The 18,098-nt window shown below is 30.4% G+C and overlaps 1 protein-coding gene across 2 annotated transcripts in view; it reads left to right on the top strand.

The window, feature by feature from the left end:
• The window catches only part of LOC106478313 (sprouty-related, EVH1 domain-containing protein 2-like), a 179,959-nt gene that overhangs the window by 48,695 nt on the left and 113,166 nt on the right, over positions 1-18,098 (top strand). Inside the window, exon 2 of one of the 2 annotated variants that reach the window (XM_022381956.1) lies at positions 10,146-10,240. In XM_022381956.1, the coding sequence (XP_022237664.1) occupies positions 10,212-10,240 (29 nt within the window). In that variant the 5' untranslated portion in view covers positions 10,146-10,211. Of the gene's footprint in view, positions 1-10,145; positions 10,241-10,598; positions 10,806-18,098 lie in introns of those variants that run through there. The other variant, XM_022381950.1, reaches the window with a different exon arrangement.

Genomic DNA, 18,098 nt, shown 5'->3' with positions numbered 1-18,098 from the left:
ACTAACGTGATGTTTAAGCGGTTCGTTTAACTATTATACATGATGTACGTTTTTTGGGGGGTGGTTAATGAAAAGTGTTCCAAAACGCGACATTAATTTCTTGACGACCTAATACATCTTCTGCATATTTTACACAGACTTATTTAACTAACTCAATATAAACTTCTAACAAATTCGTGGATTGCATTTATTCCATCAGAAATCGCGTAGTAATTTTCTATATTCAATATAATTTACGTTACTACTTCGTAAATAACACAGATGTGTATAATGGTTTTCTTTAATGCCAGAAAACATTTCAGTCTATAGTTATCTATAGTAATCTACGAAACTGTGTAAAACTGTGTTAAAACTTTTACTGTGTTAAGTAAAAGAAATTTAAAGTTGAACCAATTCACTCCGAATATTGACCCAATTACTATCATTGTCTTCATGTGTTGAAATTTTCTAATAGTTTTTAACTTGGAACAATCTTTTTTGGCTTTTAAAAATAATTACCGTATTCTAAGGTTTCTAGTTTCTCAATTCTCTCATTTTTATTCAGATATATTAAATAAAATAGTAATATTTCTGCTAATTTTATTTTACGTATAAAATTTAGAAGCATTTTTTTTATTATTCTGATACACTTAGTGAATAAAGTTTTTGAATCACGATTTGCTGTAATCTTTAATACAGGGTTATTCATTGTTGAATCCCTTACTGTTAAATTAAGATACAGAATAATTCCATGAACAATAAATCGGTATTGAATTATATACTACTAGATTAAGGAACAGACAAAATCAACGAATAATTCCAGTTTTTCATTTTTTTTCATTTCAAGTTATTCTAAGTCCCATTTCTTTATTATAGAATTATTTTCATTCAAATTCGATCTAATGAATTGTATTTACACCTTTTGTTACTTTTCTGCCTATATGTTTTTTTATTTTTATGTGTGCAATGCTCTTTACGGATTAACCCCCCTAAAGAAAATACTGTACCTGAAAGGAGAAATTTTGTTTATTTGAAGTTAAGCACAAATCTACACAATGGGCTATCTGTACTCTGCCCACCACGGGTATCGAAACCCGGTTTCTAGCGTTGTAAGTCCGCAGACATGCCGCTGGGGGGCGTTATTGGTTGAGAAAAATTGTGTATTTCTGATGAATTTCTGAAAGTTATTTATTAATCAGTGAATCGAATATTTTATTTAATGATTTGCTCTGGGTTTGATTCATTTTTTTGCTTAATGGTTTAAAATAAATACACTTTAGATGATAAGGTTCATCTTGTATGGTAATAACGCAGAATGTATGTATTCTATTTATGACTTCTATATCTTCTTGACTTTGTGTTAAACTTATAAAATATTTCCAACAATATGTTTTCTTAATGATAATAGATGTATACTTCAGTTTCCACTCTCTAATGAATGGAAACCATTTTTTAACAAATCAAAGCTTTTTTGAAATATTTTATACTTTATCCATCTTTATAATCTTATCTCGTGATTTTCATTTATCTATTTTTATGCTAATTAGTGAGTCATACTAAATTGTTACATGTGACATTTTTCACACAAGTGTTTTTAAACGTTTTAAATTTTATGACGTAATACACAGATTTTTTAAAGGAGCAATTTTTAAAGCTTTTTAATTTTTACCACTGTCCATCAGGTCTTACATATTTTCTTTTTAAAATATTTCAATAGTTTGACATCCGCTTTATTATTATCTAAACACCATAATTGTATTATAATATTTTTCGTGAGTAAATTAAAGAAAAATATGTGATATTTAGCTACACGGTCTGCACTAGCTTACAAGTACTATTTTCTGCTCTTAATGTATGATCACCACGTATAACCTAAACGCTTACAAGTACTATTTTCTGCTCTTAATGTATGATCATCATGTATAATCCAAACACTTACAGGAGCTATTTTCTGTTCTTAATGTATGATCACCATGTATAACCCAAACACTTACAGGAGCTATTTTCTATTCTTAATGTATGATCACCATGTATAACCTAAACGCTTACAAGTACTATTTTCTGTATTAATGTATGATCATCATATATAATCCAAACACTTACAGGAGCTATTTTCTATTCTTAATGCATGATCACCATGTATAACCTGTTTACAAGTACTATTTTCTGCTCTTTATGTATGATCATCATATATAATCCAAACACTTACAGGAGCTATTTTCTATTCTTAATGTATGATCACCATGTATAACCTAAACGCTTACAAGTACTATTTTCTGCTCTTAATGTATGATCATCATATATAACCCGAACACTTACAGGTACTATTTTCTGTTCTTAATGTATGATCTCCATGTAAAACCTAAACGCTTACAAGTACTATTTTCTGTTCTTAACGTATGATCATTATATATATAATCCAAACACTTACACACACACTTATGTTCTTAAAATCATTAAAATCTAAGCACTTACAGACACTCTTTTTATGTTCTTAATGTGTGATTGTCGTACATGATCCAAAACTTACAGGCACTTTTTTCTGTTCTTAATGTATGATCGTCACATATAATTCAAATATACTTACAGGCATATTTTTATTTTTAAAATTTGTTAATAATATATAATCCTAAAACCTGCATGTACTATATAATTTTATTAATAATAGGTCGTTATATATATTCCAAACTCTTACAGACATCTTTTTTTTCTAACATTCATATAAAAAAATCTCACATATACTCTTATTTTGTTCTTTGAGTATAGTCCAACGAAGTATTGAGTTCAAAAACTACTTTTCTTAATATAAGAATACCTTAAATTGTAGATATTTGTTTTTCTTTTTTTCACTTAGGAATTGCCCTTTGAGAGACACATCCAAATTCCAACTGCTGTTCTCTTTGTTCTAATAGATATTTCTTCACGTTAGTTAAGTGTCGCAGGTGGGCGTTGGTGGTCTTGATATAAAACAGCATTTGATATTAGCATAAACCTTTCCACTTGCATCATTCTTTCTGCCAACTTGGTTATGCCAAGAAAACACTTTTACAGGCGTTATTAAAACATAAACATACTTTAGTAAGTTTATCCTGCTGTGTAGCTGATTTTCAGTACTACTGTACAAGTGAAGCTAATACATGTGATACAGTCCCATGTAAAATTCTGTAGTACTGAAATAATCATTGTCTATCGTTATTATATTGTTGGATATATTAACGTTGGTACAATGACTTTTAGTCTAAGGCAGTAATTGGAAATCACTTAGAAATAATCATTTATTTCAGTTTTCTGTCCATTAAGCTGGAACTTTAAAAACGCACATTATTTGTTTGTTTGTTTGTTTGAAGTTAAGCACAAAGCTACACAATAAGCTATCTGTGCTCTTCTCACCACGGATATCAAAACCTGGTTTCTAGCGTTGTAAGTCCGTAGACATACCGCTGTGCCACTGGGGGGCGCACATTATTTACATTACTTTCGCGCTAACTATAAGTGTATCAAAATCGTGTATTCTTAAAATGTTTTTTCCAAATAATACGTTAAGAAGAAGCAAGAGAAAAATCATGTGACACTGTATTCACACGTTAAGAAGAAGCAAGAGAAAAATCATGTGACACTGTATTCGCACGTTAAGAAGAAGCAAGAGAAAAATCATGTGACACTGTATTCGCACGTTAAGAAGAAGCAAGAGAAAAATCATGTGACACTGTATTCGCACGTTAAGAAGAATCAAGAGAAAAATTCATGTGATACTGTATTCGCACGTTAAGAAGAAGCAAGAGAAAAATCATGTGATACTGTATTCGCACGTTAAGAAGAAGCAAGAGAAAAATCATGTGACACTGTATTCGCACGTTAAGAAGAAGCAAGAGAAAAATCATGTGACACTGTATTCACACGTTAAGAAGAAGCATGAGAAAAATCATATGATACTGTATTCGCACACGCCCCTACTAACTTTTAAAGGAGTTATAGGTACGTGGTTTTTCTGGCTTAAATGCTACTAAGGAAAGATTACTTCACTGACTGTTTGCGACTGGTAAAAATCAGGATTCAAACCTCATATCAAATGGAATCTTTTAAGCTTGGAACTGCTGTAATGTTTGACGTTCAAGTCGAATGTAGTAAAGAGCGACCTGTAATTTTTGAATACTTAAATATGTTGGTTTCAAACACCTAGCTAGTTTCGGTTTTCATTTACACAGAAACATTAGTACCGTAGTTTGTCCTAATGGGAAACAAAAGTACGGCCAACTATCACGTTATTTTTAAACACGTACATGCACCAAGTACATGTTTCATCTCTCATACGCAATAAATGGCAGAAATATCAGCCATTATAAAGAGCACTTGCCTGAGTAAAATACAGAAAGTGTTTAGACGTGACAATAATTTTGACATATCTAGCCAAATGTCGTAATTATTATATATTGTCACAATGGAAACATATTGATTTAGTAAGCCTATCCAAAGAAAAACTGTTTCTGAAATTTGTTTGAAATATCCCTAATGGTTTCTGGCTTCTTTTCTAATTCCAAATTTAAGCAACTAGTAAAGAAAACAAGACCCTGCTGTATTTCGTTTCAAGAGGTAGCTACTTAATTATCGAACATATGTATCTTTTTTTTTTTAAATAGCTATTGGTGGAGTTGTAAATTCGTTTGGGGTGCAATGCTTCATCTCCAACGGTGAGACAAGGTTACGTAAAATATTCTAAGTACAAATATATTTAAATTGCATATACATCCAATCAAATAATTATATTTAAAGGTATAATAGCTCCATCTGTTATTTCTATTTTTATTATATCTATTATTTTTGTTCTCCTTGGGTTTTATTGATGTTAGATATTAATTATTTTCGTTTGTTTTGGTTTTTGTCTACATGCAGTTTTTTACATCTTTGAATAATATTTTGTGTTTTTTTTCAGTCACGTGTTCATTTACGTTTGATTTATTCCTTATATCTACTTATTTTCCTAACTGGTTCTCCTATATCTAATGAAAAACACCTTAGGTATGAAAAAACGTGCAGCCCAAAAAAACGATTGAGTATACGACTTAAAGGAATGGAATCAAAATTAGCGACCAAACTGGTAGCTAAACTTATACCATTGATAAGAATTTTACATCAAATATTCATTCATTAGTTAACCAGGCCGCCCTTTTTGTTGAACTTGGGGCATGACGGTGGGTAAAACAAAATACGCGGCCTAGCTAACTAATGAATGAATATTTTCTGTAAAATTCTTAACAATACTATAATTAGGTTATAAAAATCTATCAGTGTACCAAATTTTTAAACATTCATGAAAGTTAAGTACATTTTTCTATCAAATAAATTTTCTATACTTTCGGTGCGAAGAAAAAAAAATAGGAAGAAATTCAATCAAAATTGGAGATTTTGTATCTCGTGTATTTCTTAATTGATTGTCTTCAAATTTGGAACGTAAAGTAAGGGCCCAGTAGCACACATCCACTGAAAATATTTGATAGTTTGGTTTAGCAACAGAAAGTGGAAAATTGCTAAGTCATCCCTCCTGTTAATAACACACAGTAAATATTTTATTTTATTTTGAGAATGAGGACAGTTTATTTATTTTACACTATTAAACGTCACTTTTCTTTTGACATCTGTGTGATTTAAAACTTAAGAAAGTGTAGTTTTAACCTTAATTAATTTAGGGTAGATCAGAAGTAAAGCAAGATGTGTAAGTAATTAAAATAAAATAATTTATGACAATAATTTAAAAACGAAGAAGTCTTGCGTCTAGCTTTCTCACAGAAAGAACGCTGTTAGTAAGAATTTATTCACTTGCATATGTTAGATAAATTCATCATTTCTACTATATAATCTAAGTACATCTAAAAATAAACACATATATTGTATATTGAGGTGGTATTAAGGAAAATTTGTAAAATAGATGAGTTTTTGGAATAATGCTAAGCTATCACTCCTGTTAATAAAACACACACACTGCGTCCTGCAGATTGTTTGGGCTACACACCACACTACTGTGTGTCTTGATATAAACTTTCATAATGTATACATTCTATTTTATATATTACAATATCCTTCATTATTAGATAATTTTAATATTGGTTCCTGTTTTTCGCGTTTAATTTGTTTTCACTTAATTTGTACCATAACCTAATTCATTTTTCACTAATAACACCTACAAGTGGTTTTTAACCCTTAACCACATTTGTTTTCTTGTTCTACTTGAGTGTTTTCGTCAGTTCACTTGTTATTCTTGTTTTTGTTCGTTTTTCTTAGTACTGATTTTGTGTTTTGAAGCACTTTTTTAAATTTCATTTTGCACGTTTTCATTGGTGCATAAAGAAAGTAAAAATCGGATCATTAAAAGATCGTATAATAGATAGATAGATGTTGTTAGTGTTTACGTTGACGCTTGTTTTTGTATTCGTACAAAGAAGTTTAACTTGTAAACAATAAATTGCTCATTGCAGTAAAATATGAAGCTGAAACAAAAATACGTTTAATTGTAGCTAAATTATGTCTCAGATACATAAAAAGGTTTAACTTGTTTTATATTTACTGTATTGCTGAATGCTACTGTGTTGTTTTAACCCTTTCACTGCTACGAAGACGTACTCAGTACATTTTTCATGTTTCACTTATATACTTTAAAAACTTAGTTCATTTTCTATTTAAACAATTTGAATTATCCACATGGACAAAGAATGGGCCACAATATATATATATGGAGGAAACAACGATTATTAAGGTGATGTTATTTTTAACGCATAGCTAACAATAGATCATATACGCTTTGTCCACAACGTGGAATCGAACTCAGGATTTTAGCGCTGTAACCATTATTAAGGGAACTGGTAACTAGTTTTAACAACATGCGATAACAAGACTTAATGATTTTTGTTAACAGTTATAGTTTGACCATCTTGAATTTGACTTATATGATTATTCAGTAGACAAATTCTTATTTGCTGAAACTTTGTTGTTGTTAAGCACAAAGATACACAAAGAGTTATCCGTGCTCTGCCAACCACGGGAATCGAAACCTCGTTTTCGGCATATTACGCCCTCAGTCACCGAGAGGCTAATCGAAACGAAAACCGATAATTTTTTTTCGAATATGAGCTGAATAACTAGGAAGAAAAAGTATTTCTGAAAGTATTTGTATTTATTCTGACGACGATGACGAGGTATCTGTCAAGGATGAGAGTGAAGAAGGTGGTGATAATGTTGAGGATGATGATTCTGCTGAAGAAGCAGAAATATATATATATATATATACTTAGACGGTGTGAAATTAAACGAAGATTTAGAAAATGAGGACACTGATGAGGATAAACCTCAAAATAAGCAACAAAGGCAACTATAAGAACTTTTAGCTCGACGATGGACTAAGGTATACTTGACACCTTCAAGTGCTAGTGCTCTGGGTGATGCAGATGGTGTTGAAGTTGACACAATAAAATTGTTTCACCTGACTATTTAAACCTGTTTGGTAATGAGAACTGTATGGATTATTTGGAAAGTGAAACAAACAGAGCAATTTATGGATTAGAATATGCTGAGATGTAGGTGTTAGAGAATGGTATTCGAAAACAAAAAAAAGATGAAATAATTTCTTATGTTGATATTTCTTATCACTATTATCCAGAAACCTAAGACTGAAATGTATCAATGGTACATTGTACAGAATTCCACTTTTCAAACGTGTGCTCCGCGCAAGGTTACAAAGTTTGTTAGTAGTGAAATGGTTAACTGTATATGTACATGGTAAATGGAAATGAAAGCAATGTCTGTGAACAAATCAACTATTTTAGACTAAAAATACATTCAAGTGATAAAATATATTTACTAAATATGTAGTTTTTGTATAAAAAAGATTAACAAGAAGCATTTGTTGTAAAACTTCTTATTGTCATCTTTTAATCTTTTAAATAGAGTAACGTGTTATATTTTCATTGTTTTCCAATGTTCTCGACTGTCTTATTTTTAATACTTTGCTTAAATCATTAAATGATCATCTCTTTGTTAATAAGTAAATCGTACTGATTTTCTATCCATTTTAACGACCCTCTTGCAGGTCTAATACTAACGTATTCAAACCTACAAAAGATGTTATAAATTACACTAACAGAATCATTAAATAAACTTGTCAAAAACTTTATTCGCAGATTATAATTATGAAATATAATTTCTACCCGGTCATCAAATATGTAAATTTTGTTAACAAGCAAGAAAAACACGAAGTCCAGTCTATCATTTAAAGTTCTGGGGATGAGAGAAAAGAAAATCGCATTTCTGCTATGGACACCATAATAAGTTAGTAACATTAATGTTACATATTCTTCAAATATCAAGATAAATAGCGGTTCACTGTGGTGAGTAAAATGCAACTTAAATACCATACAAATATCTATAAAGAAGGTTATTAAAGCTTTACCACCAGGAAGAAAGCAATATTTTAAACAGCGAGTTAAGCTTGTTTTAGTTTCCATTAAAAGTAAGCCAGTTTAAAACTAGAACTCAGACTAAAACGGCTTGGTCTGAGTTAAAGAAAGATTTCCACTCATGCAGAGATTGGCAGCCACGTGGAGCTTACAGCTTGACAAAAGGAGCTCAGTTAACTATAACGAAACTTTCAATTTCACTCCTCACTAATCTTAGAACTATTTACAGCTGTTAATTGTGTCCTTCCGCAGAGGCTTAGCCACATCACAATCAAGTGCAAGCTTGTACCTGAGTTAAAAACATGGAAGTTTTGAAATCTATCCCAGAAATCTTTTAGTTTCGACAGCAAATTATATGTTATATGTTTAAAAGTGCTAAGGGATGCCAATTTTAAGTTATTAGACGTCGATAATTACGTATTTTAATTTTATTCGGATACATTTTATTCATGTTAATTATGACCCACTTTTTTCTTTCCCGAAAATGGTATTTTAAATAAAAGACATTAAATTCAAATTTTATCTACTGGCGTACAAGGTAATTAACGCAAGCTACTTTAAAAAATAGTACTGTTTTTGTGAAAATATACCACAAGTGTGGGATGAACTCGCACTGATTTATTACCTTAGTTTAGAGAAATCACACGAATGTTAAAGGAAATCCCACAATTAATGGTGCAGAATAGATATTAAAAATGAGACTGTCCTCAGTCTTAAAACACAATAAAAGATTTGCTCAATAACTTACTGTATAAAAATAAACACCTTAAAACGGGCACTCCTGATGATGATGAAAGAAGAAATCGAAAGATGTCGAGTGGTCAATCTCAACATTTTTATACTTATACAGAATATTATTGGGTATATATATTTTATTGTATTTTGAAAATGGAGATAGTCTCCATTTTTAAAGATTTATTGCACACTATTAAACGTTACTTTTCTTTTGACATCTGTGTGATTTAAAACTTAAGAAAGTGTAGTTTTAACCTTAATCAACTTAGGGTAGATCAGAAGTAAAGCAAGATGTGTAAGTAATTAAAAGCAAGATAATTTATGACAATCATTTAAAAATGAAGAAGTCTTGCTTCAAGCTTTTTCACAGAAAGAACGCTGTTATTAAGAATTTATTTATATTTTATATGCTATATAATTGCATAATTTCCACTATATAATCTAAGCACATCTGAAAATACACACATATTTTGTATATTGAGATGGTATTAAGAAAAAGTTGTTAAAATATATGAGATTTTTTTTTCGAAACAAATGTTATTTTGATGATAAATTATTCTGTTTTATGGTACTTGTGAAATTGCATTTGGCTATAGATTTTTAAGCCTGAAGTTAATCGTTTTAAAACTAAGCCTCAAAAAAGTAGATAGACTCTTAATGTTTTTTTTTCTTGTTTATCATTAAGATGTTTTAATTACTGAAAGAAAATGTAAAACAAACTAGCTTTTTAATTAAATAACTTCAAATATTATACCCTAAACGTGTTTTTGCAACAACAAAAAAAAATATATATAATGTTGTTATCTCTTTCAGTACAAATAAATAGATGTACGTTATCGATTGTAATTCAGGTCTTCATAGGTGAACTTAATGAACGATTGGTCAAATATAGCTTTTATGTCAGCTTTCGAAAGTTCTTTTTTTACGTGTAGAAGTTGGAAATAAACTGATTCTTTTCATTGAAAACCAGTGCACCTCTCCTTTTAGGTCCGTCTCTTGAGGAGTCGGCAGGAATGAGACGATAGATAAAAACATGCCTACCTGGATTTCCCGATGGTGGTGCCGTTTGGGAACGATAAATCGTAAGTACGCCTACACCTAGCAAATACATTTTCTTCTGCGCGAGCACACTCGATGACGTCACTAGACACAAGTGCCAACGAACAGACTCTGTGTTCTTGCATGGCTGAAAGCCGGACTACTTTCAACGCTAAGTGGGCGAACGTCCATCATGTGCTCGGGATTTGGGCACTGTTTATGAATACATCATTCTATGCGCATGCGTGTATTTGTTTATTAGTGATGCGTCAAAAACACACAAAATTGTTAAGGTCTTTGATGACAAAGGACACCACTGAACACGTACATATGATCGCCAAGGTTGTCACTTTGTGAATGAATGCAACACAGCAGGGCCACATTTTGCTGAACAGGCGGCTGGTCGATCTCCGCTTTTCCTTGATTTCGTAGAAGATATACTCATATCCTACTTTGAAAATTTTCTCTTCTCTAAACTTTGGCGAACATTCACAACATGACTGATTTTAATCTATCACTCGAATCGTTTGATGATCTGTTTGAAAGACCGATATCTGATATGACAGACGAGGAGGATGACCGACAGATCTCTGATTCAGAAGATGACAGGTAGGGTCTGCTTTCCATGAATGGTGTCACGATTACTTCAGGTGCTTAGTAGTCGGCAGTGACCGGCGGTCAGTGGTGGAGCGCAGCTAGGCTCGAAATGCGAGAATCAAAGCGAACACAGCAAATCAGAAACTCTCTCTCTCTCTCTCTCTTTCTCCGTGTTGGTGTTAATGAAGCGAGCGGCCTGAAGTTCTGTTATCATTATAGTACTACCAGTATTTAATGACTTATGGAGTGCTAATCTAGGTTTTTACTTGATAAACATATACACAAATAATCTGAGTTATTTGCTTAATTCGCAATTTTAATAAAAAAGACAATCAAATTTATTTTCCGTTAGGGTTCAAGCACATTCAGAGTTGATCTCTATAGTAAGATACTTGTTGAAAGATTGCGGTTGGTGCAGTTGTGACTCCCGGAGGTACACTTTATCAACACCGCGGGTTATGACCTCTCATTGTAACAACCGCGTGCTTCTCAGAAGGAAGATCCACACAGCATGCTTAGCTTAGATAGACTTTTAACAGATTGCTTTTACTTACACTACAATAAAAAATAGTTACGCAGTACTGCATGTTCTGTATAAATATTCTAAATCAATCTTATAACATAAACCAAACGCGATTGTCATCAGTATTGTTGAGGTGACTCTCGAATCGAAGTGTGAATATTATTTGTATCTAACAAAGGGTGTAAACACACGACAAACTCATATCTTTGTCAATAAGGTGTATTTTTGACAAGAATAAAATTACTTATGCTAGTCCCAAAAGAAACACGATACATAGTTGCCTTGTTGTAATATTATTATCACAGGCTTTGCCTAAATTTTTGTATCCATCTTATCCTGATTGTGATGACAGCGATCAACTACACTAATTAATAGTATAGATGTTAAACATTGAAGGTCAAGGTAAGTTTTTCTTCTTTTTTTCTATTTACAGTTTCTGAATTAGCACACAACTTTTTTTTTTTTTTGGAACGATAAAACACGTTAGGCACAATTCCACATGCAAAATGGAAGGAATACAAAAGTGTTCTATAAGAACAGATTTAATGTCAATTCTGATTTTAATACATTTTAAGATAAAATGTAACAGTATTTCCTAAAAACTTCTTAAAACCTTTGTAATAGGCCTGCTTCGAAACAGAGTAATAATGAATTTTAAAAACATATTTTAGCACTCAAAACACATAAGTGAGAGATTACATGAGACAAAAAGTAATAAAATAATATTTTGTAAGAATACTGTCTTCTAAAAAACAGCTTTAGTTGCTAAAAACGGTTATGGATAGGCATGAATGTGGAAAAAAAACGAGTAAAATATTTATCATAAAAATACTTTTCAATTGTTAAAGGGTGTTTTGAATAGGACTTAGGTGACAAGTAAATGCTAAAGTAGTACTTTGTAATAATAGTTTTTAGTTGTTAAAACCTGTTTCTAATAGGGGTTTGAAAAAGAGGAAACGTTAAAATACTTCTGTGACTGTAATAATACTGTATATTTGTTCAAACCTGTTTGTAAGTAATAGAGGTGTGGAAAAAGGAAACGTTAAAATACTGCTGAGGATGTGATAATACTGTATATTTGTTTAAACCTGTTTGTAAGTAATAGAGGTGTGGAAAAAGGAAACGTTAAAATACTGCTGAGGATGTGATAATACTGTATATTTGTTCAAACCTGTTTGTAAGTAATAGAGGTGTGGAAAAAGGAAACGTTAAAATACTGCTGAGGATGTGATAATACTGTATATTTGTTCAAACCTGCTTTGAATATGGTATATGCGAAAAAGAAACGCTAATACGTTGTTGTAATAACAGTTTTAGCTGTTAAAACCTATCTCTAACAGAATATATGTCAAAAGGAAACGCTAAAATAGTGTGTTATAATAATAGTTTTAGTTGTTAAAACCAGCTTCAAATAGGGTGTATACCAAAAGAAAACGCTAAACATGTGTGTTGTAATAATAGTTTTTAGTTGTTAAAAATAGCTTCAAATAGGGTGTATGCCAAAAAGAAAACGCTAAACATATGTGTTGTAATTATAGTTTTTAGTTGTTAAAATCTGTTTCTAATAGAGTGTATTTCAAAGCCTGTTTCAACTAAGGTGTGTGTCACAAAGAAACGTTAAACACGTGTGTTGTGATAATAGTTTTTATTTCTTAAAACCGGTTTTATATAGGGTTTATTTCAAAAGGAAACGAAAAACATGTGTGGTGTAATTATAATTTGTAGTTGCTAAAATCTAATTCTAATAGGGTGTATATCAAAAAGGAAACGCTAAACATGTGCTTTGTAATAACAGCTTTTAGTTGTTAAAATCGGTTTCAAGTAGGACGTGTGTCAAAAGAAAAAGCTAAACACATATATTATAATAATAGTTTTTACTTCTTAAAATCTGTTTCTAATAGGGTGTATGTCAAAAAAAGAATAAACATTTTTTTATTGTAATAATAGTTTTTGGTTGGTGAAACTGTTCTAACAGGGTATATTTCAAAAGAGATACCAAACACGTGTCCTACTAACAATTTTTAGTTGTTAAAACCGGTTTCAAATAAGGTGAATGCCAAAAGGAAACGCTAAACATTTGTGTATTGTAATAATAGTTTTAATATAGTTGTTAAAACCAGTTTCAAATAGCGTGTATGTCAAAATGAAATGTTAAGCACGTGTGTTGTAATAATAGTTTTAATTGTTAAAACCTGTTTCTAATAGGGTGTATGTCAAACGAGACTCTAAATAGTTTATATTTGTTAAAACGGGTTTCATATAGGGTGTGTTTCAAAAGGAAACGCTAAACATATGTGTTGTAATAATAGTTTTAGTGGTTAAAACTTCTTTCCAGTAGGGTGTATGTCAGAAAGAAACGCTAAACATCTATGTTGTAATAATAGTTTTTAGTTGTTAAAACCGATTTCAAATAAAATGTATGTCAAAAGAAAAGGCTAAACATGTGTGTTGTAATAATAGTTTTTAGTCAGTAAAACCTGTTTCTAAAAAGGCGTATGTTAAAAGAAACGCTAAACATCTATGTTGTAATAATAGTTTTTAGTTGTTAAAACCGCTTTCAAGTAGGGTGTATGTCAAAACGAAACGCTAAACATATGTGTTGTAATAATACTTTTTAGTGGTTAAAACTTCTTTCCAGTAGGGTGTATGTTAGAAAGAAACGCTAAACACGTGTGTTGTAACAACAGCTTTTAGTTGTTAAAACCGGTTTCAATATAGTGTATGTCAAGAGAAAATGCTAAACACATATATTGTAATAATAGTTTTTACTTCTTAAAACCTGTTTCCAATTGGGTGTATATCAAAAAGAAACGCTAAACATGTGTGTTGTAATAACAGTTTTTAGTTGTTAAAATATGTTTCCAATTGGGTGTATGTTAAATGGAAACGCTAAAATAGTGTGTTGTAAAAACATTTTTAGCTGTTAAAACCTGTTTCCAATTGGGTGTATGCCAAAAGGAAACGCTAAACGTTTCTTTGGCCGTGATACTGCTGTTTATTTTTTAAAATTTATTTTGAATAGCATTTAAGTGAAAATTTTCATGGAAACGTGTGTATTGCGTTTAGTTATTAAAAACTTTTATGGACAGTCCTCCACGTGACAGGAAATATTGTTTTTTGAAGTAGTTGTTACTTGTTAAAACATCTTTGGAACAGAGGGAATATAAGAAGAAAACAGTAAAATAATTTGGTATACGAATAGCATTTAGTTGGTTAAAAGCTTTTTGAAATATATGTACACGTAAACAGTAAAATATTGACTTTACGGAGTACATTTTAGTTGTTAAGTCGTGTTTAAAACAGTTTTCTTTTGTTTTTTCTATCTGTGATAAGCCCACCATTGATGTTAAAACCGATTTTTAGCGTTTTAACCCTCAGACTTTCATTTGAGCCACGGGGGAGAGAGGATTAATAGAGTATTTTGTTATATAAAAAAAGTAAACCATATCTTGTAAGACAGTTTTTAGATATTAAAAACTGTTATATACCGGTCTGCATGCGAAAAAATAAACAATAAAACAATATGTAGAAAGGATATTTTTGATTGTTAAAACCCGTTTTGAATAAGATATGGTGAAAAAAATCCTCCTTTAAGAATAGCTTTTACTTGTTAAAAATTATGACGGATGGGCCTGAATATTAAAAGGAATGCGTAAAATATTGTTTTATGAAAATAGACATTACTTGTTAAACTTGTGAGTTATATATGAAAAAGAACTGTAAAATGCTTACTGTTAGTTTAATACCTAGCTATTAGAACCTGTTTAATATATGGTTTATATGAAAAGGAAATAATAAAATGATAACTTCTAAGATTAGATTTTAATTCTTAAGTAACGGTTATGAACAGGCCTGCAAGTGAGAAGAAAATAATAATTGAAATGTGAGAATACTTTTAACATGTTAGATCCTGTTTCGAATAAATTGCATGTAAAGAACAGTAAAATAAGGTATTACACAAAACAGCTTTTACTTGGTAAAATGGTTAGAATGTCCTACTTGTGAAAATATAATTGAAATATATTGTAAAAATAGTATTATTTTAAAAAGACGTTTCAAATAAGGTATATGTTAAAATATTTCTTCTGAGAATAATGTTTAGTTGTTAAAATTTGTTTATAACAGAGTGTTTTGAAAAAAGTAAGCAAAAAATGTCTTGTAAGACAGCTTTTAAACAGACCTACATTTAAAAATCAAACAGCAAGATAATGCCTGACAATGATATTTTTAGTTGTTTTTTGGTATCTTTTTTCACACACATACACCCTGTTCCAAACAGGTTTTAGTATCCTGTAAGAATTAAGTGAAAAACTCAAGTATAATGTATTCTAACAGTAGCTTTTAAACTTGTTTCGGTACATATGAAAAAGTAACAGGAAAATGATGTATTGTGAGAATACGTTTTACTTCTTAAAATGATTCTGAACAAGTTCATATGTGAAAACTGGTAAAACAATGTACTGTAACAATAGCTTTCAGTTGATAAAATATGTTTCGAATAGGATATATATTTGAAAAAAAGGAGAGTCAAATTCTGTCTTATAAGAATAGATTTTTAACTGTTAAAATCACCTGTGAAAGCAAATGAGCAAAATATTGTATTGCAACAATAGTCGTTACTAGTTAAAACCTGTGAAATGGAAACAATAAACACTGATATCTAATAGGGGAATGTTAAAGAGAAACAGTAGAAGAATGCATTTCAAGAATAGCTTTAACACGTTAAAATACATTCGTACAAGCCTACATACGAACATAAACAGTAAAATAATATGTTGTGCAACAATTTTAATTTGTTAAAACATGTTTAATTATTGATTACAAGTATTATTTTGTTACAAGCTACAGCTTTTACAGTAAGGAATAATATCTTTTAGAATAGGCATCTTCCATACTGTAAAAGCTGTAACTTGTAATAAAACAATAGTAAAATAATGTATTGTAATGATAGTGATACTTGCTAAGACGTGTTTTGAATAGCATGTATGTAACAAGAAGCTCTAAAACTTGTCTTATGAAAATAGTTTTTATTTGTTAATAAGGCATATGGTAAAAGGAAACGCTGTGATAATACTGTTTCTTTCTTCTGTCATGCTTTGAGTAGGGTATACAGTATATGGAAAGGAAACAGTAGGATAATGTCTTGTAACAATAGTATTTAGTTGTTTAAAACGTTTATGGACAATTCTCCATGTGACAGGAGACAATGTTCTGGAAATAGTTGTTAGTTGTTAAAACATCTTTGGAACAGGGCGTATATAAGAAGGAAACAGTAAAATTAGTTTGTATAAGAATAGGATTTAGTTGTTAAAACATGTTTAGAAAAGCTTGTTTGTTTTTTTTGTTAAAAAGCTACACAATGGGTTATCTATGCTTATTTTACCGCTGGTATCAAAACCCGATTTTAGCCTCATAAGCCCTCAGAATTACCGCTGTGCCGGAGGCAGGCTAGAAGAGCTTTATGTAAAAACAAATTAAAGAATGTTTTGTAAAATGTTTTCAGTTATTAAAAACTGTTATATACCGGTCTGCATGCGAAAAATAAACAAGAAAACAATATCTGGAAAGGATATTTTTAATTGTTAAAACCCGTTTTGAATAGAGTATGGTAAAAAAAATAATCAAGAATGGGTTTTAACTGTTAAACTTGTGCATTATATGTGATAAAGAACTGTAAAAATTCTTACTTTCAGTGTAATATGAATTTAGTAAAATAGCTCTTCTAGAAATAACTTTTAGTTGCTAAAACTTGTTTGGAACAAAGATTATGTGAAAAAAAGAAACTATCGTGTAATAATAGCTTTAGATATTACAAACTATTAAAGACAGGCCTGTATATTAATTGGAAACTGTAAAATAGTGTATCATAACAACAGTTTTTACTTGTTTAACTTGTTTCGGTATATATGAAAAGTAACAGGAAAATAATGCACTGTAAGTGTAATATCTAGTTATTAAAAGCTGTTTTTACGAAAAGAAAAAATCCTAACAATAGCATTTAATTGTTGAGAAACAGATACTGACAGACCTGCACTAAAATAATGTCTTGTAAGGCTAGTTTTTATTTGTTAGAGCCATTTTAGAATACAGTGCATGTAAAAAGGGAATCAGTAAAATAAGATACAGCTTTAACTTGGTAACAATTGTTGGAAAGTCCTATTTGTGAAAGGAAAACTGAAGTATTGTATTGTAAAAATGGACTTTATTTGTTAAAATATGTTTCAAATAGAATGTGTATGAAATACAAACAGTAAAATTGTTCTTTTAAGAATAGTTTTCAGTTGTTAAACATTCTTTGGAATAGAACATATGTTAATAAGAAACATTAAAATTATGTACTGTGAAAATAACGTTTGTATGAAATGGTTATGTTGAAATAGGAGCACTATAATAGTGTTACATAAGAATATGTTTACGTCGCTAGCTAGTTTTCAGGAACATTAAAGTTTTGATTTATATTCATGAATAGTAATATAGTTTGTTTTTGTATTTTGATTTTAGAAATAACATTTTATAGCTAAGATGAAACTTCGAGAAAAGAGATACACAGGAAGTTACACAATTAAAACAAAGGTAAAATGTTGATAATTTGTAACGGACATTGAGGAAAGGGATACACAGGAAGTTACACAATTAAAACAAAGGTAAAATGTTGATAATTTGTAACGGACATTGAGGAAAGGGATACACAGGAAGTTACACAATTAAAACAAAGGTAAAATGTTGATAATTTGTAACGGACATTGAGGAAAGGGATACACAGGAAATTACACAATTAAAAC

The sequence above is a fragment of the Limulus polyphemus genome, unplaced genomic scaffold (assembly GCF_000517525.1).
Source record: "Limulus polyphemus unplaced genomic scaffold, Limulus_polyphemus-2.1.2 Scaffold10, whole genome shotgun sequence".
Taxonomy (NCBI): Eukaryota; Metazoa; Arthropoda; class Merostomata; order Xiphosura; family Limulidae; genus Limulus; species Limulus polyphemus.
Note: the sequence above shows the minus strand (reverse complement) of the source record. Positions and strands in the feature narration are given on the sequence as shown.